At 55.5% G+C, this 23,820-nt stretch overlaps 1 protein-coding gene across 1 annotated transcript in view; it reads right to left on the bottom strand.

The window, feature by feature from the left end:
- Epha8 (EPH receptor A8) overlaps window positions 1-23,820 on the bottom strand; it is a 42,379-nt gene that overhangs the window by 4,628 nt on the left and 13,931 nt on the right. The window contains exons 3-11 of the mRNA XM_013348303.2: window positions 19,391-19,518; window positions 19,011-19,075; window positions 13,166-13,829; window positions 7,261-7,416; window positions 4,964-5,299; window positions 2,815-2,939; window positions 2,492-2,654; window positions 1,658-1,751; window positions 1,190-1,257 (exon numbers count right to left, since the gene is read on the bottom strand). Coding sequence (XP_013203757.1) covers window positions 1,190-1,257; window positions 1,658-1,751; window positions 2,492-2,654; window positions 2,815-2,939; window positions 4,964-5,299; window positions 7,261-7,416; window positions 13,166-13,829; window positions 19,011-19,075; window positions 19,391-19,518 — 1,799 coding nt within the window. The remainder of the gene's footprint in view (window positions 1-1,189; window positions 1,258-1,657; window positions 1,752-2,491; window positions 2,655-2,814; window positions 2,940-4,963; window positions 5,300-7,260; window positions 7,417-13,165; window positions 13,830-19,010; window positions 19,076-19,390; window positions 19,519-23,820) is intronic.

Here is a 23,820-nt window from a genome sequence, read left to right as displayed (position 1 = left end):
AGGGACTGCATACAGCTGGTGCCCAATAGATGCTGCTGCTGCTAGACACTGTGACGAGAAAAGTCAAGAAGCCCCTATGGAAGGACCTGAAATAGGGTGTCAGATGTTGGAGCTCACAGCTCTGCCGTAGCTTTCTTCTCGGCTGTCCCTGCAGGCTGTTCTAAGGAGACCAGGGCTGGCAGGCAGATGGTCAGGGGTACAGAACAAGGAGAGGCACCTGCTGCGTGTGGCCATGGTACCAAGGTGGGGAAAAGACTAGCAGGTGCAGTTGAGGTCACTCTGCAAGGAGAGCCTCGTGGGCCTTTTGACAGGGACAGCACATGAGATCCGCAGTGGGTGGAGTGGGGGTAGCGGCATATCTCTTTTTAATGTGGGTGCTGTCCAAATGCTGCTGGGGTCTCTGCTCTTCCCTGCCCCCCTCGCCAGCCACCTGCCTTCCTACTCCTGCAGACAGCTGGAGGAACAGGGCTGTGAACCCAGGCAAGGGTCCGTTCCTGAATACTGCTGGACAAGATGGTGGGAAAGATGTGGGGAAAGGAGGTGTGTCCTGGATAGATGTCACTGGGCCATGGGAGAGAAGGGAGTGGTGAACTTCCCAGGAGGCTGCTCCTCTGGGTCCCAACCTCGGCTTTCTATGAGGTGACAGGGGGTTTCTGAACCACGTCTGTGTATGTCAATGGTGGGGCGGACCTGAGGGCCCACCCCCCGTGCAATCTTAAAATTTCTCAGGATGGTAATGCTACTAAGAAAAAGAGTTCACAAGTGCCAACTCTGCCTGAAGGTGGGTCACTAAGGATTCCGAGGCTGCATGGAGCCTCGTGGGGAAGACTATTCTGACTGGCATTTAATGGGCACAGTGGTGGGACGTGGAGGGGAAGATCCCCCATGTCTCCCCTGCTTCCTGGAATCTCTCTATGGGACTCTGGAAATCTTTCTGTAGTGGGGTTCTCGTCCAAAACCGCACAAATCCCCACCAGAGAAATCACACATGAACTATGTCTGAGTGGACATGGCTGTGCCTCGGCCTGATCAAAGAGCCTTCAGCATCCCCCAGGAGGCTGTCATCTGGCAAAGTGGGAGATGCCTCTGTAACAGTAGCCTTAGCCTGGGCCCTGCCTGGCCTTTCCTATAGACAGCTGGACCTGGCAGCCCTGCACTGGGTCCTGCTGGGGCGAAGCTGCACACTCACCCTGCCCATTCTGGTAATGCATCTTCTCCTCATCCGAGTCCTGGAAAGCCTTGCTGTAGCCGCAGTGCCTGCATGGGGGTGGGGGTGGGAGCAGTCACCACCCTGCTGGGGCCAGGCCAGCCTAGACCCAGTCAGAAGATAAATTAGGATGCCCCTCTCCCAGCAGGTTGGCTCTTGTCCCTCAGCAAGTCTTCAGGGGATGGTCCTTGTTTTGGGGCTCACAACCCATGGGGATAGCCCCATGGCTCTGATGGGCCACCCTAGTAAGTCCCCTTTTTTCCTGGCGTGGGTGTTGCTGGACGTGGTTAGGCTGTGGCTGAGGTTTACTAGACATGTATGTGTCTGGGGTGGGGCTGAGGTGGTACCGGGCTTGGTTGTGGCTGGGGCAGGGCTGAGGTTGGTTGGAGGGGATAGGTTCTGGCTGGGCATGGCTGGGTTGTGGCTGGGGTGGGGCAGAGGTGCACCTACCTCTTCTTGCAGATGAGAAGGAGGAGGAGCACCACCAGGCCCGTGATGAGTGTCAGGCAGATCCAGACAATGGTCCGGGTATCATAGCGGGGTCCTGCAGGAAGACCTGGTCTTTTGCAACCAGCAGCCTGCTCTGTTCCCATGCCACCCTGCACTAGGCTTCCCTTGGAGTTTGTGCAGCTGGGCTGCCTGGCTTCCCACTGTGGAAGCTGTGCATGCCGGGGACAGCTACTTGCCCTCTTTGACTCAAAGAAGAGCTGAAAACCACCTGTGCTGCTGTCAATCTCACAGCACCAGGAGTGTGTTGAGAGAAGTGAGCGCTGGCCTCTCTTCTCAGCCCTGTAAGGTCGGGCCTGGCACCGACTGCAGCCTACCGGAGGCTCTGAGAACTCTTACTGGAGGCCACACAATAAATGGAAGGGAAAGGGCATGACTGCCACCTTTGGTCTCAAAAGGACCTACAAGCACTGGGGCTTGTGCACACCTTTAACCACTGGGCCCCCTTTTCAGGGTTTCTGATTCAGGGCAATAGGCCTGGGGATTAGTATTTCCAACAAGGCCCAGTGATGTGGATGCTGTGGGTCCCAGAATACACACGGGAAAGCCTCTACCATCTGTGGAGAACATGAGATTCTGAGAGATGTCCCTGGGACACCCGTAAGGTCATCTGGAAGAGGCCTTCCTGCCTGTAAAGGTCCCACTGGATTGGATAATGAGAACAGGGGTCCTGAGGGCACAGCCTGGTATGGCCACAGGCTTTCCCCTGCTTGTCCTCCTCATCCTCCTCCTGGTCTCACAGTGGGGCTCCCTGTCCCTCCCCCTCCGTACACTCACGGGGTTTCCCGGTCTCCACCTCCATAGCCTGGCTGAAGCGGCCACAGCCAGCTGAGGTGCGGGCTCGGACCTGGAACACATAGCGAGTGCCCGGTTTGAGGCCTGACACGGTAGCGCGGGTGGTGACGGCCTTGAGGGTGGAGTAGCTTTGCATCTCCTTATCCTGACCGGAAGGGATGAGGGCGGTGAGGCCGCGGGGCTCCGGGGCCCTCCTTGGTGCCCATGCCCCCGTCGGCTCCTCGCCCACCCACCTCCGGCGACCTCCTCGCCCGCCCACCTCTGGGGCCCTCCTCACCCGCCCACCTCCGGGGACCTGCTCAAACCTTCTCGTAGTACTTGATCTCGTACTCCAGGATGATGCCGTTGGGCTGCTCTGGCTCCTGCCACAGCAGGGACACGCTGGTCTGCCCCGCCCGCTCCTGCCGGATCACCACCACCTGGGACGGGGCTGGGGCGGCAGCTACCCATCAGGCCCAGCATGGGCCACACCCAGGCCCCCTCTGGGACCCCAGACTGAGCTTGTTGACCCTTCTGCTCCACCAGGAAAATCAGCAGCCCCATACCCTGCAAAGGCACTGGCTGCCTCCTGGACACTCCCTGCGGCCAGCACAACAGCACAGCCTGGCTCTTGGGCCGGGATATGAAGTTGGCTACACATGGATAGATCTGGTTGCCCTCAGGGCCTTCACCCTGAGCAGAGGTCTGGCTATAGCAGGTATGCCTGCGGAAGGACCCTGGGCTGGAGTCCTAGCTGGGGTAGCACTGGACAATGAGGGGCAGGAGCTGAGGAGGCCTGTCTGTGTTCAGGGGTTCTTTGGTCACCGGAGGTGCCCTGCCTCCTACCCCTGGCTTCATCTTCAGCTATTCTGTGCTCTCCTGAGTCTGCTCCAAGGTCACACATAGCTACAGACAAGGCCAAACAATGACATAAGCTGGGCATGGTGGCTCCCACCTGTACTCCCAATACTTGGGGTGGAGGCAAGAGAATCAACATGAATTCAGGGCCAGCCTGGGCTGTAGAGTGAGACCCTGACTGGCCAGTTCTTCCTGCGTCTAGGTGTCCTGCTGCTCCTGCATGCCTGGGAGCGCTTTGAAGGCAGGGACTGCATACAGCTGGTGCCCAATAGATGCTGCTGCTGCTAGACACTGTGACGAGAAAAGTCAAGAAGCCCCTATGGAAGGACCTGAAATAGGGTGTCAGATGTTGGAGCTCACAGCTCTGCCGTAGCTTTCTTCTCGGCTGTCCCTGCAGGCTGCTCTAAGGAGACCAGGGCTGGCAGGCAGATGGTCAGGGGTACAGAACAAGGAGAGGCACCTGCTGCGTGTGGCCATGGTACCAAGGTGGGGAAAAGACTAGCAGGTGCAGTTGAGGTCACTCTGCAAGGAGAGCCTCGTGGGCCTTTTGACAGGGACAGCACATGAGATCCGCAGTGGGTGGAGTGGGGGTAGCGGCATATCTCTTTTTAATGTGGGTGCTGTCCAAATGCTGCTGGGGTCTCTGCTCTTCCCTGCCCCCCTCGCCAGCCACCTGCCTTCCTACTCCTGCAGACAGCTGGAGGAACAGGGCTGTGAACCCAGGCAAGGGTCCGTTCCTGAATACTGCTGGACAAGATGGTGGGAAAGATGTGGGGAAAGGAGGTGTGTCCTGGATAGATGTCACTGGGCCATGGGAGAGAAGGGAGTGGTGAACTTCCCAGGAGGCTGCTCCTCTGGGTCCCAACCTCGGCTTTCTATGAGGTGACAGGGGGTTTCTGAACCACGTCTGTGTATGTCAATGGTGGGGCGGACCTGAGGGTCCTGGGAACGTTCCAGGGTGACCAAGCATAGAAAGCTGTCCCTGGCTGCTCTGAGGACCAGGCTGCTGCCTGACAGGCAGGACCCCCCCCCCAGAGTTTGAAAAGAACGAACCTCTGGGGGCTGAACTCAGTCCAGCTGACCAGAATATATCCAAACCCACCTGGCTCTGGAAATGGGCAATGATGTGATGATATCTGGGGCTGGGGATGTGGTTTAGTTGGTAGGGTGCTTGCCTGGCATGCATGAAGCACTGGGTTCGATACTCAGCCCCGCATAAACTGGAAGTGGAGGGCCATATCTGTCATCTCAGCACTTGGAAGGCTAAGGCAAAAAGACTGGTATGGGTTCAAGGCTAGTTTGGGCCAGCGTCAGACTCTGTTGCCAGCTGCTGGGCTGGGCACTCTCCCCTCTCTATGCCTCCACAGTATGGAGGGCAGTGCCGTTACTTCCACTGCACAAGAGAGAAAGCAGAGATATAGGTAGGGAAAGTTCTAGAATCCAGGCTTATGACCTCCCCTCCAAAAGAAGCCTGCCTCTGTACTTTCTGGAGTACATCCATTCACAGTATGGGTTCTGCTTTCCTACAGGCAAAACTGTCCCCTGCTTGGGAAGGAAGAGCCAAGAGAGACAATGGCTTAGTGGGGGCATGGGGGTCCCTAGGGCTGCTCCGCCTACCTGCCTGGTTCGTGGTGATGTTGACCATGGCAGCACTGCGGGGCTCGGGGCTCAGGTTGGACACACCGTTGACAGCCTCAATCCAGAAGGAGTAGTTCATATGGGCCAGCAGGTTGGCCACCAGCAGGCTGGCCTGTGCCAGGCTGGTCTGCTGCGGGACGAAGCGGGTTCCACTCCCACAAGCCTCACAGTGGCTCAGGGCCCAGGGGCAGCGGCGGCACACTGCGTTGTAGGTGATGTCACTACGGCCACCTGGGTCCAGGGGAGGGGCCCACTCCAGGGTCACGGATGTTCCATTCACACTGGAGATCAGGTTCACTGGAGCTGAGGGTGGCCCTGAGGGCAGAGAGTAACAAGTTGGGGGTGACACTGGCCCAAAACCCCCATTGTATCTGGGGCCTCTTTCCTAAGGAAGCCACATCCACTCCATCCTCCAGAAGCTCACAGGGCGAAGACTGTGCCAGCATCAGAAAAAGGAGCCTGAGTTTCCATGTCACAGGGTCACAGTGTGTGTCCTACAATCCCCACTTAAAGCTGGAGGGACACCGCACAGCCCTGGGGAGCCCACAGCAGCCACGCTTTATGTAAACAGCCTGGTCGTGTCCACCTGTCTCATCTCTGCGTTCTTGTGCTAACAGAAATGCCACCGAGCACTCTCTGCGGAAGAGGAATCCTGCCGTGTATGCACTAGGCTGTGTGGTACCACACATCCCTGCCTTGTCCTGGAATACAGCCCCGGGCTGGGCAACACAGACTCTGGGGAGAGGGGCTGGTGGCTCCTTACTTGAGCTAATTGTGGCACTGGGCAGTGTGTCATGGGGGTGGGGCCGGGAGAGCACGGGGTGGGAAGAGGACCCCAGGGCTCATCATTCCAGGCTGGGAATCTTGGCCTTGAGAGATTAGAAGCACACGTTCTCAGAACCCTTTTTTTTTTTTAAGACAGGGTTTCTCTGTGGTTTTGGAGCCTGTCCTGGAACTAGCTCTTGTAGACCAGGCTGGTTTCGAACTCACAGAGATCTGCCTGCCTCTGCCTCCTGAGTGCTGGGATTAAAGGCGTGCACCACCACCGCCTGGCTCTCAGAACCCTTTTTAAAGGGTTTTCGGGGCTCTTGAAAGATGTAGGGAAGAATTTCCAAGCCCATGGTACAAGACACCAAAAGCCTGGAGTTACGGACTTAGGCCAATTGGTAGCTCTGGGCCCTGTAGCCTGGGCTTGGGAAGAAGCCAGAGTCTAGCCAAATGTGGGCACCTGCTTGGGACCGAGAGCTAGGCCCGCCTCAGCTGAGGAGGAATTCTTTCTGCCCCATCAGGTCCACATCAAGATAATGCTCAAGCCTGGGCAGGAATCACTATGGAGGGACAACTGGCATGTGTGTGTGTGTGTGGCACCCGTGGGTGTGAGCACATTGGCTGGCACGGGTATGTGTGGCACCTGTGGGTGTGAGTACATTCAAGCCCTGACCTGCCTGTGCAGGGAGCCTGGGGCTGGGTGGTATGGGAGGGGCAAGGGAGGAGGGATCTAGACAGCAGCTTCCACGCAAAATCATGCAAGCCCCTCTGCAGCAGGCAGTGAGCGAGGGTTGGTGAATGCTGAGCCCCAGGCCAGTGGAGATCGAGGACCAGGGTTGAGGAACAACATCAATGCCAGGACAGTCCTGCAGCCCTCAGATCCCCTTGGGTACACAGGGCACACATACACAGAACCACACCCTCTCCAGGCACGAGTCACACTTGTTCAAGCTCAGGAATCCGTTCAACTGTCCTGTGTCTCACACACAACCACCGGAGAATCTGTAATACACATGAATACAAACGCATGCTGTACACTCACACTCAGGCGTTCAGACATCACCCGTGGGTCTGCCAACACACACACACACACACACACGCAGCTCCCAGCATCCAGCAGCTCCTGCTGGCTTGTCTAGGACGGTAAGGGTGGGAGTGCTGTTCTGGCTCCTACCCTCACCTCACACTGAGCATAAGGCTTGCCCACCCAGCCCTGGGACACTGACATCACTGCCAAGTCTGATGACCAAAATCACCTTGCTCCAGGAAAGCAGGAGCCCTGACTGGATGTTCCTTTAGGAGAGAAAGACCGAGGGAAGGACAGAAGGAGGTTCTTGGGTGTCCCTAAAAAGATGGCAGGGGACCACATCAAGACTCCAGGAGGTCAAGCTTGATGCTGCAGTGAGGGCCAGTCCCCTCCCCTACAGACACAATCCACCCTTATTTCACAGACACACAGCTCCTGAACCTTGGGGGTCCTACCAGGAGAGCTGCTAGGCAATACTCACGGGTGCAGGCTGCCGACGGTGGGTCCAAGGCCGCGCGGTAGTAGCTGAGGTCACAACGGCAGGTCTGGGCTGCAGGGGTGGCAGAATGGCTGTGGGGTGGGCATCGGGCACACAGCTGGTCTCCGGGGGCTGATTTGTAGAAGCCCAGCTCACAGGCTGTGGAGGATAAGACAGTTGCAGGCAATCTGGGGGCTGACCAAATGGCTTCAGGGGGACTCCCCCTGAGCTTCACAGTGTGTGTGTGTTGGGGGGTCTTGGAGGGACGAGCTTCTCGTCTGTAATACGATGCTGCTATCCTTACCAATGAATAAGGGACAAAGTGTAGAGAGGACATTTGACTTCTGTAAGGTTGCACGGAGCTGAGCTAGGACCTTGATATGCATCCCAATACTAAAAGGGACATCCCCAAACCCCACTCCCAAGCTTCCCAAATCACCCACCCTCCTTGGCCTTGAGGTCTTACAGGGCCCAAGCAGCTGAGAATCAATGGTAGGGTGGTTAAAGCCATGACCTGTGTGACCTGAGTGGATCAAAGAGGGAGAGGGGGGAATGTGGGCAAGTAAGAAAAGCCCCACGCACAACCTGTCGCAAGCCTGGACAAACAGGGACCCTCTCCCATTAAAGCCAGCTTTCTGGCTCGAGCACAAACCCTAAGGTGGCAAAGGCTATGGCTGGGGTCTCATTCTTCATGCCTCACAAGTTCCCTAGGGAACCTAACTTCAAGGCCCACCACCCTGCTACCTCTGCTGCCAGCGGCTCCTCTCCTGCCCGATCCTTTCTTCTGCCGAACTCTTCACCTGTTCTACCTCATCTGAGTGATAGTGGCCCCACCTGCCCTCTCACATCTGGCCAGATAGCTTAGAGAAGGACCCAGGACCAGGCCCTTTCCAGACCCAGGAGACCCTGACAGGAACCCAACCCACTTTCCAGGGCCACCATGTTAGAGAAGGAGACACAAAGTAAACATGATGAAATCATGTTCAGGAGGGCAAGGGGATCGTGGAGGGCGGTGGCAGAAGCCCCCCCTCCCCAAGGAGGGTTATGTCTGAAAGGTAAGAACAAAATCACACAGGCATATGGGTGCAGGAATTCTGGAATCCCATGCCCCGACTCAGTCCCTTGGAGTTCCAAATAAAAACAACCTTCTCTGCCAGGCCAATGCAGTCGCCCATCCCCAGGCCAGTCTGAACAGGCTGCTGGCCTCAGGGCCTTTGCACGTGTTGGGTTTTCTTCCCAGGGTGTCTTTTCTCTCCTATCCATGTGCTGAGCTCCTCTTTCTGGATCCATTCCAACTGATCCTTGATGACAGCCTTGCTGGCCCTCTCCATTGACACACAGAAATGACTGTGCCTGTCCCTGCATCTCCCTTTCCCAGTCAGTCTCTCCCCCTGGATTCCCAATCCAGGACCTCCCAGGTCCTTAGGAGGTTAGGATCGATTTGTGCCAAAGCCGGTACTCATGGGAACCCTTCTGGAAGGTCAGGCACACCCAATGCCACCCAGTCGCTTCCAGCTCTGTCATAGCAGAAGTCCTGTGCCACAGGGACAGTCACAGGCTCACTGGATTCTCTCCACACTAAATCCCATTCTGGAAAAGCCAGTCCCCCAGAGTTTTATTTAAGGATGTCATTTCAGAGTACGGTGCCTGTGGATGGCCGATCAGATCTCTTTATTATACCTGCTAATGCCAAGCAAATTCTAAAAGTCAGCAGACTTGTAAGAAAGTGAGAGGCAGGGGAAAGGATGACCCTAGAGTGACTTTGGGGGCTCAGCATTGTCAGGTGATGGGACAATAGGTCCACGCTTTGAGGTACCTGCCCCATCCAAAGGGACCCCAAGAAGATTCAGGCTTGATTCCATCTGGGCTCGGAGTACAGGGATCTGTCTTGGGGTGCAGCCTAGACACAGGCTCCTTCTGAGGCAGGGCAGCACTGTTAGCAGGGGGCTTGGCACCGCCATACTGGACCTGGGACTGTGCTGAGCAACAGTGCCCTCACTATGGTGGGCAGACCCCTGTGTGCTGTTCCTCCCCTACCCATTCCCCACTCCCCTGCCCCTCCACTACAAACTAGGTCAGAGGAGCTGGCTCTGCCCAGGGAGCCGTTGGAGCAGCAATGGACAGAGAAGCAGTTCTTAGAGACATCTTGCTGTGGCACGGCATGAAGGGAGCACAATGTGCTTTGGCTGTCAACAGCTCATGGCTGTTGGATGGGCACGGGGAGGGGGTTGACTGAATCTCTTTCTGGTATAACCCCACAGTTGGGCTAAGTGACACAGGGCATGTCATTGGACCTGGTTTCCTCATCTATAAAACGGGGACAGCAATAGTGCTAGCTTGGGGCTGCAGAGAGGGTCACGTGAGCATCGGGATCTGGTGGTACCTGGCACCGGTTACTATAACTAGATACAATTGGCAATTGTAGTACAATCGTTTTGTCCGTGTGTGTGCCTGAGTGCGTATGCCTGTGTGTCGGTGAGCATGTCTCCGTATGCTTGTGCCTGTGTGCGTGTGTGTGTGTACGTGTGCCTGTGTGCATGTGTATGTGTGCATGTGCCTGTGTTCATGTGTCTGTGTGTATGTGTGCATGTGCCTATGTGCATGTGTCTGTGTATGTGTGCATGTGACTTGTGTGTGTATGTGTACGTGTGCTGTATCTGTGTGTATATGTGCATGTGCCTGTGTGCATGTGCATGTGTGCATGTGTATGTGTGCATGTGTCTGTGTATGTGTGCATGTGCCTTTGTGTGTATGTGTATGTGTTTCTGTATCTGTGTGCCTGTGTGCATGTGTCTGTTTGTATGTGTGCATGTGTCTGTGTGTATGTGTGTACGTGTCTGTGTGTGTGTCTGTGTGTGCATGCTAGGGCTAGAACCCAGGGCCTTGCACAAGCTCAGCAAGCACTCTGTCACTGCATTGCACAACAACCCACAGGACCCTTTGGTAGAAGAGGGAACAGTTCAGAGAGTTGCAGCCTTCAGCCCGAGATTCTCAGCCCGGAGGTGATGCAAAGACAGTTAGGACCACCTAGCTGGGCCCCTACCTGGTTCTCCTCACAGTCCTGAGCTTAGAGGTGGCTGTGTCTTCCTTAACCACCAAGCCATCTCTCCACAGGCTGGCTGTGCCTTCCTACAGCTCACCGGTTGGCAGTTCCCTCCTGCTCCGCTAATACCCAATATGGCTATCACGTGTCAAGGCCAGATTAATCCACGCCTTGAAAATAAAATCATCTTTAATAAGAATACTAATCACCGGGCCTCAGGGAGCCCTGGATCCTGGAGGCTGGGCTAGGAATTAGTGGCTGGGACAGATGGAGGCGCTCCAGGCTGTGGCCTGGTCCTGCCCCGTGACCCAGGGGGCTTCCGGAGTGGTACAGGGCTGGAGCGGCAGGCTGTGGGCCAGGAGAGGCTGCTGCCCCGCCGAGGGCACCTTGCCCAGCCTGCCTGTCAGGCTGGCAGCTGCCCACAGCCTCAGCCACCTTTCTGCTCCCCCTGCACCAAGCCTGAGATTTGACAAATAAGGTGCCCGCCCGTGGTCGACCAAAGGAAATTAATTCTAAATCAGATTTTAAACACAGGCAGGAAGGCGAAAGAGCTCGTCGTCCCCGCTCCCCTCCGCATGAGCCTCTGATATTTATAGAAAGATGATTAGGGCCCCCGAGGGTGATTTACATTCCCATCCAGGTGACAGGAAGGACAGCAACTAGGCTTCAGACTCTTCCTGCCACTTGGGATGGGCGTGATGCTCCAAGGCCCCTCCACATGCTGAAGGAGTTGGGGGAAGAGAGGAGTACAGGTGGCTAAGGAGGTCACTGAGTCACTAACTGGCAACTTCCTGCTTGGAGGATCCCAGAGACTGGAGATCTACCCATCACTCCCTGCTGTGTGTCCCTGGGCCAGTAACTTTACCTCTCTGGACCTCTGTCTCTCAATGGTAAACTGGACTAGCTTCATACGATTCTGATATTTTCTGATGCCCGAAAGAAATCTCACTTGGGCACCTGAGGAGCCAGGTGACATGGCAGAGTTTACAGTCTCCAGACAGAGACCCAGGCAAGGCTGCTGGCCTGGCTTCCCATGTGAAGGTCTCAGTTCAGACCCCATGTGGCTCCTTCCAGATGGGGTGACATAGACAGTCACAGATGCCACCAGCAGGGCTGGGGAATGTCCTTCCATGTGGGACTCGAAACCCGCAGCTCATCCCTATGGCTGCCTGCAGTGCACTGTGAATTGATATTTTTTATAAAACCTGTAATTATCTTGCAACTAACATAATTATGTTGCATTATGATTTAAATGTAAAACTCAAAACACACTGCAGTTCCCTAACCCTGCCCTGTGCGTCTTTGTTATTTTTTATTAATGGGCTGGCAGCGGCAGGCAGGAAGCTTGGCCTTGGCCTCCCAGTCTCTGAGGAATTCTCACCAAGAGCCCTGCCCTGCCCCGTTTCTCACCTCTTCCAAACAAGGGGACTTCCTAGTCTTTCCCGCAGGCCAGCTTGTCTTGGCCCACGTGGGACTGGCTGGCTTACTTGTAGAGCTGGTGGCATACAGAACTGGGAGCTGAGACAGCCCTGAGCAGGTGTTACTAGCCAGTAGTCTGCCTAGGGCTGTACCCATCACTAGTAGCCTGAATGGGATAGGTGGGCTCCATAGGTAGAGGGGGAGTCTTGAGGGGCAGTCAGCCTGGGATCAGATCCATTCTGCTACTCATGTTAGAGGGTCTCGGTTTGTCCCATGTGCAAGAAAAAAAAATTCCCATCTCACTTAGAAAACTGTTGTAAGGATGGGGACTTCCTAGGGGCAGAGGCCTCCGGCCCAGACCTCCATGCCCTGAGCACACGATACTCAGTGGAAGAATAGCCGACCTAATGTGTTAAGGGAATACATTAAAGTCTCCAAATATGGCAAACATTGGAAAAGGTGCCATAGAGACAGTGTGTTCTCCTTGGTCTGTAGGAGGTGTCTCCATGACAGCCACAGAGGAAGGTCCCTCCCTGAACCCTCTGTAGCCAGAACCAAAGTTCTCCATAGCCAGGCTTGTCTGTGCTCTGATGGCAGAGGGACCATGTGTCCAGCCTCTAGGGGATCCAAGAAGGGCAGAGGGAAAGCAGGCTGAGCCCCACACCAGCTGGTGACCCAGCTGGTGCCCACGGAACTCCCCTAGGTAACTTGTTCTCAGCATACCAGGCTGCAGGGTCCCACATGGCTCCAGAGAGCACAATGTGTGCACATGCTTGTGTGTGCACATGCACAGACACAGGCAAGCACGCGTGCATGCAGTATGGTGCCTAGCCTTGGAATACCCGGTTGCTCAGCTGTTCTCAACAGCACTTTGCAAGTTCCCCTGAGTCTAGGGCCATGTGACAAGTCCAGCCCAGCCTGTCCTCCTTGGGTGACTCTGTAGACATATTTTTGTAATGTCCCCTCCCTACGGTTCTTTACTCAGAACCCTGGTTCTGCTTCTGTCCACTCCACAATTTAGAGGGTTGACTTTCAGCTTAGAATCCAGAGCCAGCATCCAAATCAAGCTTTGCTACTGCCTAGCTGTGTGACCTGGGGCACGCTCCTTCCCCTTTCTGCGCATCTTCAAAACCAGGACATTAACAGCCCCTGCTTCACAGGGTGGTGACGGGGACTAGGTAAGTTAAAACATGTAAAGCCCCTAGAACAACGGCTGCATGAATTACCACGCAGAGTGGTTTCCTACCCTAGGGACTTGCCTGATAGCATACCTGATCCCTTTGACAATGTCCACAGGACAGGCCACCTGCCTGTTCCCCAGCCCCCAGATGTCCTGTGCATCTGCTGACAGGGAGCCAGATGACTGGGGATGATGTACACTGGCAGCCCTGCCCACATGGAGCCACTTGCCACCCACCCGGCCGGCCAGCCTTGAGTTCCACTCACCCATACAGGCATCCCGCCGCTCCTCATAGCCAGCACTGCACACACACTTCCCGATGGGTACCAGCCACTCGCCCTCGGCACTGCAGTACATCTTGGGTGTGTCACGCTCCTCCGAGTGCCGCACACACTGCCCTCGCACCTCTACCAGCGAGGAAGAGTCAGCCCCGGTCACTGCTTCTGAGAAGGCCGCCAGGTTGCGTACCATAGCAGGGCACTTCTTGTAGTAGATGCGGAGGGAGAGGATGGCGAGGCAGGCACCTATATCCTGGAAGGCCAAGTAGAAGCCGCGCTTGCTGAGTGGGCCCACCCCACGCACCTCCGTGTTCAGCTTGAGCCTCCGCACGCCCAGGTCCGCGCCCGTGAAGCTCTCATCAGCCGCGATGGTGTCGATCTTGAGAAACTGGCTCTCCTGTGTGCTGGCACCCAGGTCCCGGTCAGACTCCAGGTAGTGAAGGTTGAAGGTCTCCTTGCAGGTACCCAGCACGCCGGGAATGCTGTTGCAGTCACGCAGTGTGAACTTGATCTCGGCGTAGACACGCCGGGCGCCGTCGCGGGGCACCCAGCTTGTACGCAGCCAGTTGTTCTGATTGGGACTCATGACGTTGCACACTTGGTACGTGTGGATGGGCCGGAAGGACTCGTCCACCTCATTGATGGAGTCCCACTGTGGCAAAGAGAACACAGTCTGCTAGGGTGGAGGCCACACGTGGCCTTCTCCAGCCAGCCCCTGCATAAGTACCAGGAAAAGCACAGGAGAAATGTCCCTCTGGGCAGGCAGTCACCACTGCCCAATGCCAGACATCTGCAAATGAACCCTCAAGTTACTGAGGAAGAGCCAGCTGTGTGCCACCAAGGGGTACACCAGAGCCCATCTTCGCCTGATTGCCACTCAGGCTCTGAGCACTGTTTCTATATGGCTTGTCCCTCCATTCCCAGAGTGACAGGTCTAGCTTAGAGAAGTGGGTGAGTCCAGTTCCCACTGAGTTACTTAAGGGACCTGTCCAACACAAGAAGCAGTGGCCCTAGGTTGTACCCCACCTCAATCCCTCTCCGGCTCCCTCTCCTTTGTGGCCGCTTGCTGAATGACTGACGGACTCTTCCCTTTACCCTGCTGCTTTTTGGTTTGTGGTTTGTCGGAGATGGGGTCTCTTGTAACTCAGACTGGCCTTGAACTCACTTTGTAGTCAGAATCAAGCCCGAATGCCTCCGTTCCTCCTGCCTGGACCCTCTGAGTGCCTGGATTACAGACCTGACTGGTTGGTGGAGTGCTGGGGATGGGACTCAGAGCTATGTTGTGTGCTTGGCAGGAAAGCAACTGAAAGAGGTTCTGCACCACTGTCCTTGGCCTGGGATCCTAGGGCTGGTCTGGACCTCACTCGGGCTAGAAAGAGGCTGAGGGAAAGTTAAGTGGTACTGCTTCTGTCTGGCCCTAGCCAGGCAATGGAAACAGAGATAAACCAAATACCCCCACAGAGCTGAAAGAAAGGCAGCCGGGAAGCAGGGGAAATCTGCCAACCATATATCAGACGAGACATTAATATCCATAACAAATAAATATGGCTCACCAACGGAAAACTAAGAGTCCAATTAAAAAAGGAGCAGAGGACTTGAAAAGACATTTTTTTTCTAAAGAAGATACACAGATGGCTAAACAGCACAAGAAAAGACACTCGACATCGCTAACCACTGGGGAAATGCGGATCAAACCCACAGTGAGAGCCCACTTCTCATCCGTTAGATATTTAAACAGAAAAGAAGTGCAGGAGAGGGCATGGAGAACACGGGAGCCTGATGCATGGCTGAGTCTGGTGCATGGCTGAGCCTGGTGCATTACTGAACTGTGCAGCTGCCGTGGCAAGCAGTATAGCGAGGGCCTCAAAAACCAGAATTACACAAGGTAGCGATTCCTAGTGTACATTGTCTTGATGATATACCTGTATACCCACCACGCTCATGAGGTGGGCGGGCAACCGGATGTGCTGCGGAGTGAGCCTGCCTAAAATGCAACATCCCCTGGGTCTGATCCCCAGCACCAAAAACACAAACATCTCAAGCAGACAACCTGCCTGTCTACCAACAGACACACGGACAGAGAAAATAGTGCACACAGACAGGGGACTATTACTCAGCCTTAAAGAGGAATGGGAGCCGGGCGGTGGTGGCGCACGCCTTTAATCCCAGCACTTGGGAAGCAGAGGCTGGCGGATCTCTGTAAATTCAAGGCCAACCTATTTGGTCTGCAGAGCGAGTTCCAGAACAGCTAGGGCTACACAGAAAAACCCTGTCTCGGAAAACCAAACCGAGCAAAAACAAAACAAAGTGGGCTCCTGGCCCCCCAGCAGTGGAGAGTGACAGCTCAGGGGACCTGGATCCAGATGGGAGAGGGAGGGTAACACCTGAGCCCTTCTGATGTGGCACTTGCCAGCTACATCCTGGGTGAAGCAGGGGCTTATGTAGGCACAGTGAGGGAAGAGCCCTGGCTCCCTCATCCACACTACTACCTAGCTCTAGCCAGGGGCAGGCACTGAGCTGAGTCCTGAGGGCCTCAAGGAACTGCCGGGGCTGAGGACAGACAGCCATGTCCACCTCTGTGACTGTCTCTCTCTGCCCTGTCGGAACTAAGGGTCTTGTTACGTCAGTATGGGGAGGGAGACTTGAAGACCCTCCCTCCTGACACTCCACTAATCTGTAGGTTGAGTTTGCTCTAAGTGTGGCACAGTGGGGGTCCTGAGTGTCCCAAGGCCTTTCCTGCCTGTCACAAGGCCCTCCATCTGTCCTCATTTCTGCTGGCCGCACCAGCAGCAACCCCAGCACCCCCAGACAGGCCCATCTCTACTAGGCTGGGAGAACGCCAGGAGAAAATGTCTACAGAGTGCTGAGCTCAGGCCTGGCACAGGAAGACACTCAAAGAGCAGAACATGAATGCACTGCTGCCCTTGCCAGCAGATCCCTGCTCTGCCTGCAGGACCATTAGGATGAGGTTCTTGCCCACAGAGTTTCTGGGAGGTGTGGCCTCACTTGTAAGAGCCCCTGCTTGCTGCCCCCCACACCACATCGTAGCCCCAGCTCCAGGCAGTGGTGCCACATCTGGGGCTAAAGTCATTGTCACAGTTAATGGAACACCAAAAAGCTTGCCAGATGCTCCCTGTCTGCTTCCTGCCAGGGGCCCAGATAAATTAACCAGTTTGAACAGAGTCCGCTCCAGCTGTCCCCACCAGTGCCAATGGCCTGGCCCAGCCCTGGCAGCCCCAGTGTGAGGGCAGACGCCTGGAGTGGCCAGGTTCCTGGAAATCAATGCAAGGACAAGCCAGCCCAGTCAAGACCACTCTGGGCCACTCGCACCCAAGTTACCTCTGCAGCTGACACCTCAGGCTGTCCCCCACCGTGTTCTCTTCCCGGAACAGAACCATGCAAAGCAGCTGTGCAGCCGTGGGTCTGTTACGCTCCCTCTTTGAGTGTTGGGTGTTTTATCTATGAATGCCTGCTTCTTCTAGCTACTCCAGGGCATGGTAAGGGTCAAGGGAGGTGAGGACAGTAATATGCCTCCTTCTAAGGGCAGCGTGCACTCTGGCTGTTCATGGATACTCCAGCGGGGCAGAAAGAGAGATGCATCCTGGTTAAGTACACAGGGTCGGGGCCTAAGCAGAGTAGATTAAGCTCTCATAAGCTTCTGGCTTCTCATTGGCCAATGCCCTTTCTATGCGTCACTCTCTGCAACTGCACAGAGCATGCTCCATGATCATCTCGGTATAAACGAGGAGGTGAATGGCCTGTGCGATCCCACTGGTCAGAGAAGGCAGCGCTGGACCATCTTGGGGCCTGGTACCCACACCTTCAGATATGCTCTGCCCAAGCGAGATACCACCCCCCAATGCTAAGCACAGACCAGAGGACCAAGGAGCAAGCTGCAGAGAGTTGGGCAGAGCTTGGTGAGCCAGTCCCAGAGGCTTTCCTCCTTGCTGGGCAGGAGGATTAGCAGAAGGGCCCCGAGATGGGAGTATGTGATCACGCCTCCACTTGACCTGCTCAGTTTCAAGCCTAGGGTTGGAGCCAGCAAGCTATTCCTTTTTGGGCAAGTCCAGGCATCCCTGGAGTGCATCCTTGGCTCAGCAGGACAATATGAATCCTCCCTCACCCCTTACAGGGAGGTCAGACAAGCCCTGACCACCTGAGGTGCCTATGGGTTCCATGCAAGTGCCAGGCCTAGAGAGATCTGGGTTTGAGTTTGGCTCATCACCAGAGGAGGGCTCTTTGCCTTTTGTTTTTTGGGCTTTTTTGCTTGTTTGCATTCATTGCACTGATGCAGGCCTCATCTGTGGAATGGGCCTACTATCCTCCAAGGATTTGCTCCCGTCGTGATATAAACACAAGGTTTTATCATTGTTTTCTAAATCTTAGAAGAAGCAAGAAGACGCTACACATGCCTGAAAAGCTGAGCCATCTGTCACCGGGTGTGAGCCTCCCCAAACCAAATCCAGGTTCTCATTAACCTAATGGCCAAGCCCTGGCCCCAGGGCAACAGAGACAGCCAGCACAGAGCCCACCTGGGGCCAAGGCTACCTCTACCTCGCAGTTAAGAGGCAAGGGAGATGCCCGCTCAGCTAGTATCAGGGCACTGAGCATGGACCAGGCCTGAGACTGGAGTTTCCCATGGACAGATCCATCCCAGGCCATTCCCAAGGACAGCCACACTGAGCAGCACGTCTCAGGAGCAGAAGGCCCAGCCTCTGTCCTCAAAAGCCGTGGCTGTGCAGGCTACAGCTCTGGACCTCGAGAATTACAGCACTCAAGCTTGTCCCTGCCAGCTCCCAGAGTCCTGTGCCCAGGGCTGATGGCTGTTGGCTCAGTCCACTGCTGCCTGCCATGAGACCCCAGAGAGGGAGAGCAGAGATCCATCCTGGCATCCAAGAAGAAAACCCCACCCGAGGTAAAACAAACAAAAAAAAAACCTGTCCCTTTCCAGGCCTGAACTCCTGGTGCCACTGTCATCATCAAGGACAAACTACGTCCTGTCCCCAGGACTATGAAAGTCAAAAGTATTCATAAAAGCCGTCAATATACATGCCTGTGCTGGGACAAGGGTTCGTGTCACGTATGTGTGTTCATTATGGGATACAATCACAGCACACACTAGTAACAATGCTCACTGACTCTAAGAGCCACACTGCTGAGGTCCCACCCTGCATGAAGGCCATGTGACAGCCTAGGAGAACACCATGCACACCTGCCTTTCTACAGACAGGGAAACTGAGGCCTGGAGAGGTGAGGTGGTGACCCAGGTCCCACCAGTCAATGTCCTACCTTTACTATGATGTCCATGGAATTTGGCCACAGGTTGTACCGTATTGTTATGGAGTCCACGGTCACCTGGAGACCTGATGGGGCCTGGGAACGTGCCATCGTGGACTGTTGTGCACAAGGTGATTCCGACAGACACTCAATGCTCCTGGGTCCTAGGAGTCCTGGTGAGGCCTGGCAGTTGGAGGGAGGAGACCCAGCCCAAACGAAGGTCTCGGTGGACTTGATTGTCTATTTTTCTGTTGTTATGGTTCCAACTACCTTGGGCCTGAGCTGGGCAGGCCGTGAATACGCAAGTCCAGGGCACGGATATAAAGATTCTCAAACAGAGGGTTAGACAGGAATTGGGGGCCCGTGTCAGAGCCGGCTCTGTGACCCCAGGGGTGCCAATGAGCTAAACTGCTAAGAACTATCCACTCTGCCTCCCATTTCTGTGCCCTTGAATGAATGAGCACACTTCTCAGAGCCTCTGCTTCCTTTTGACCTGTGTCATGCCAAGACCCCAAACGGTAACCTCTCAGAGAGACGACGCAACTCCATCACTCACCCCATGAGCCGGATACGTGAGCCAGCCCCAGTCTCCGTGGATAGTGGATGTGTCCAACAGGTTCACTGTCAAAAGAAGACAAGAGGGCATTAGGACCCTGGGACCCCTTTCCAGCCAGCGCCAACCACACCGGTCACTCTTAGCTGCCCCTTCCCAGGAGCTCACAGTTCCTATCCCAGGATGCTTGTTCTTGCCAGTGTCCTTCAACGCCCCAACCAACAGCCACGTCACTACTGCAGCATGTGCTACCCAAGCCCTGGGCTTCCTGGAATATCTGGGTGTACAGAGCTGGGTCTGGGTGGGGGCCATTCTGGTTCTGCCTCTTCACCCTCTCTAAGCCCCAATTTCCTCCATTGTGGAACGGGGGTGGTGGTGTTTACCCCCAGTGCTCTCTGAGGAGATGACAGCATTCACGTTTACACTATCAGGTCCCACCATTTCCCCGAGGACAGGCACGATTTTAATGTCCTCAGTGTCCCCAGGATGGAGGTCGGCACCTGCTGGACCACTGAAGACAGGAATGGGAGGGTCGTGGATGGACAAGAGCTCCCTCCTGACACCATCTGTGTGCTGAACTCTGCCCACGGGAGCCTTAGATGACACCTTGCCTATGACGGTGTCTCATGACAGTCCAGAGAAGCAGTCTGTACTACTTCCACTTAGGTATGAAAGACATATGTCTCTAAGAGGTTCGGAATCTGCCGAGAAGCCCGGGTGTGGCTAGCAGGGCCATCACAGAGAGAGCTACCACTTGACAAGGCTAGCCAGAGAAGCAGGTTCTCTGGGTGGTGCCCTGAGCAGCAGGGAGGAGCTCTGACACAAATGCCAGCTTGTTCAAAGTCAGGCCCCACGACCACCTGGGGGGGGTCTGGCAGAATCACAAAGTAAAGAGCCTGCTTTTGGGGTCAGGCATTCCTGGGCCCTTGCTACGTGAGCCCCTCATTACCAAATGGATTCTATTTCTTTGAATCTCAATTCTTCATCTGTAAAATGAATCATTAGGACTTGGGGGTTCAGATGGGGGCAAGGAAGCCATTTGTAAAGCACAGGGCCAGCTGCCTGGTCCAAAGCTGGTCCTGTTGACACTCCGTTCTTTTTCCTACAACCCTATGCCTACTCCCTCACTATCCTGCTTAGAGAACAGGACTCCAGTCTCAACTATCTGCGTCTGCTGTGTGTCCTAGGAAAGTTCCTTCCTGTCTCTGGGCTCTGCTTTTTTTTTTTTTTTTAATCTCAATATGCCTTTGGCACAAAGCCCGTAGCCTTCCGTGTTTTGTTTTGTTTCTTCTGTGGGTCTTCTTCCCTAGCCCACCACCATGGGCTTCCATCTACCAGGGTGGAATGTGACCTGGCTAGGTCACAGACGGTTAAAGCTCTTGGAACTTCCCCACCGGTTGGAGGGGGTATCCTTCTGTTTGACATTTGCATAGCTCCGAGTTGGCCCTCTCTGGCCCTCAAAGACGCAGCCAAGTGTCATCAGGAACTGTGGAGTGAGGATGCTCTTACAGACTCATTTTCTTCTTCCTTCCACCCTCCCGCTTCAACGTCAGGAGCCTGGCTGAACCGGGGAAGACTCCTCTGCACTCCTTTCTAGGTCCCCAGGGACTGGGTGGGACCAGAACCAGAACAAATGCCCACAGAGGGAAGTCCCCTCTCTGGAGCCAGCCCTACGCCAGGGGCGCAGGCAGAGAGAAGGCTTTCCGTCTCCCTCCCTCCTTTGCTCTCAGGCAATAGAGAGAAAAGTGGGTCAGGCAAGCTCTTTCCTCCTGCTGGCTGGGGGAGGGAAGGGGGCTGTACTGCAGCCCCCCCCCCAAGACCGATGGGGCCCCATTAGAAGAGAGGGTGGGGAAAGAACACCCAGAGGTGTCACCACACGAGCCAGTATCCCACATGTGGGTCTCAGCCTGAGTCCCCTCTTCCAGGCACAGAACAGCCCAGTCCAGACCTGCTTCTACATTAGAGGACCCTCCATTGCCACAGAGGCTCCCCCTGAACACCTTGACTACAGGGCCACCGTCTGTCCCCAGGAAGTACCACCACATCAGCCGGTCCTCAGATAATCCACAGTTAAGTCAAAAGTCAATTCTATTGGATTCACAACAGGCTACAGGAGTCCAGGGCTGTTTGTTTCGATCCCTTCCAGACCATTCTCCGTCCCTTTCCTCCTATCCTTCTCCTCTGGACCATTGCCAGCCACCGTACCTCGCATCTCAGCATCTCATCCGTGAGGGTACGGAGGAGAAGTGGGATGAACCTCAAAGGACAACCCACGCCAACAGCGGTTGATGGGAACTGGGTGGAGTTCCAGTACTAGGCCTGTCAGGCAGTCCGAGGCCCCTGATCATATAGCTGCCTGGTTTCCTGTCCTGCCAGACTGTGGGATTGATTTCCTGCTCTGGATGGATCTCCTATTTGAAAAATGGGAGGCTGGACTCTGAGACTTCCCACTGAACCCTTCAGGCCTCAGTTTCCTCATCTGGAGCATGCCTACAGGCAGTCCTCCGAGAACTCCCTATCCAGGTTGTACTGGGGACCACACGGGGCCGTGAGGTGCTGAGCAGCAGAGATAATTCCACCGCGGCTTCCCGCCGGACCGTGGAAGGCATTATGCGATTCCTTTTCTCTCCAGAACTGTCACCTTCCCCCATTCCATTTCGCTGAGACTAATACTTAAATTGATTCACATTCCCCGAGGACACAGCACGTGATGGGGAGGCCAAAGAATCGGGGTGGCCCAGGGACATCAGGCAGGACATGCAGACTGCCTTAGAGACCACCCTGAAGTGGAGGACGGTCCACTCTAGGGAGCGAGAAAGGGCCTGGTGGCTGGTGGCTGGCACAACTCAAGGAATCTCTGCAGGTGTATGACTGCCCAGCAGCCACTGCGAGCAACGGGCAGCTAGCCAGGCTGGGCACTGTCGCCTCTGCTGGTCCCCAGCTGGGAAGTGTGCCTTCTCCCCGAGTCCTCAGTGGTCTCCCTAGCAGGTTCTGGCTCTGTACCAGTGCAAGGATTCCTGGGAGTTCCACGTGGACATCGGGCCCAGGTCTCCATCATGTGGTCATCTGAGTTGTGTGGGTCACCCCTGCTTGGCTGGCCACTCTGCAAGCTATCATTTGGCTCTGTACTTTGCACTTAGCCGTGACTCCCTCAGTGTGGGCAGGTTTCTCCCCTTTTTCCAGGCCTGCCTTTCCTCCAGCTGCGACCCCTCGGTTGCACTTGTTCCTTACCTCGGATCTGTCTGCAGCATTAGAGCCTGAGAAAAAGTCACTGTACCATGGAGACTCTGGGACCCACAGCCTGTGACTCTGGAAGGTGGCTGGCTCCTCCACTGAACAGTTGAGGAAAGGACTCGGGAAGTACAGCTGACTTAAAAATTACTGGGCTAGAAACACCACCCCCACCCCCAGCCCTAGCCCACCCCAACGCGTGCCGCAGCACTTGGCCCAGCTCTGGGAAAACTGTTCTCTCAGGCCATCTTTCTCCTGAGCCCTGCCTCTGCCCCCTTCCCTGCTCACTCAGAATAATGCCCCCCAAACCTGTCTCATAACTAGATAGCCAGCCAGCTCTGCCTGCCCACCTGCAACACGCCCCCATACCTCCTCGGCTCTGCTTTCCTTGGGGACAGCATCCTACCTGTCTCAGAGTGCACACGTTTCACTGGGACGAATGTAAGTCACAGGGTCTCTTTCCAAGTGTGCTGCGGCACCTAACATGCCTATGTGGGTGTCACAATACATTTCCATGTGCATGTACTGTGCACATGCGTGTGCAATGGCTGCACTGCTGTGTGCAATGGCTGCACTGCTGTGTGCAATGGCTGCAATGCTGTGTGCATGATGGCGTGTGTGCTGTCCATGCATCTCAGGTTTTGCTAGCCTGGGTCTGTGTGGGTGAAAGAGCCTGTGTTTGTGGGCTGGCTGGGCCCCCTGAGCTAAATGTTTGGATTCCAGGGACACTCAGAGCAGGAAGAATAGTTCAGCTTGCTAGGGAGCAGTGAGCACTATAAGTCCTGCCTGACTGGCAAGACTGGCTTTAGCCCTGAACGGTGGGCCACAGCCTCCTTGGCACAGCATCCTAAGGAGAATCCACACCTGAAGCTGGGGTGTAGGAGGCAGGACCCTTGGTCTGACTGCAGTGTCTGGTGGGACTAAGAAAGGGTGTGGGTGGGCACCCTGGAGCCCCTCTAGCTCTGGGGTCTCTTCCCCCACCACAAATCACTTCCCAGATTCCTTTGGTCCTGCTGTCCTGATGACTCTGTGACCCTCCCACCTTCCTGGGGCCTGAGTGAAGGGGGCACCTGGCTTTGACCCAGACAAGACCCTTCTTGGAGGCAGCATGCCTCTGTCTCTCCCAGTCCTTTCCTCACCGCACCTCTTCCCACCGAGTGCCTCTCCATTGCGCCCCTTTCCCCTGGCCAGCCTCCGCCCCCACCCCACTCTCAAGCATCCCTCAAACCCATGTTTCCTAACCCCTGTTCTCTGGTCTCTGTCAGTTCTTGGCCTTGTTTCTCAATGCCATCTTCAGCCCCCATTCCTTCAGTCCTCTGTATCTTGTTTCCGATTCTTGGAATCTTGCTTGTCTCCCTGTCGGTCCGGTGCCTGCCAGTTCGTTCTGTCCTAGGTCCCCATCCCTTGCCTTCTCTCTGTCCCCTCTCTCCTCCATACCTCTTCTGTCTTCTGTCTTGCCCTGGCGTCCTATTCTCAATCCCATGCGTTTCTTCCCTCAGCCCCTGTTTGTGCCATCCCGAGCCCAGGCTGGCTGGGGTCGAGGCGGGGAAGTTGCGCCCCGGGCAGCGCCGCCCCCGCCCCC

Source organism: Microtus ochrogaster, chromosome 10, assembly GCF_000317375.1.
Source record: "Microtus ochrogaster isolate Prairie Vole_2 chromosome 10, MicOch1.0, whole genome shotgun sequence".
NCBI lineage: Eukaryota > Metazoa > Chordata > Mammalia > Rodentia > Cricetidae > Microtus > Microtus ochrogaster.
The sequence above is the reverse complement of the archived record's forward strand: the minus strand, read 5'-3'. Positions and strand labels throughout refer to the sequence as shown.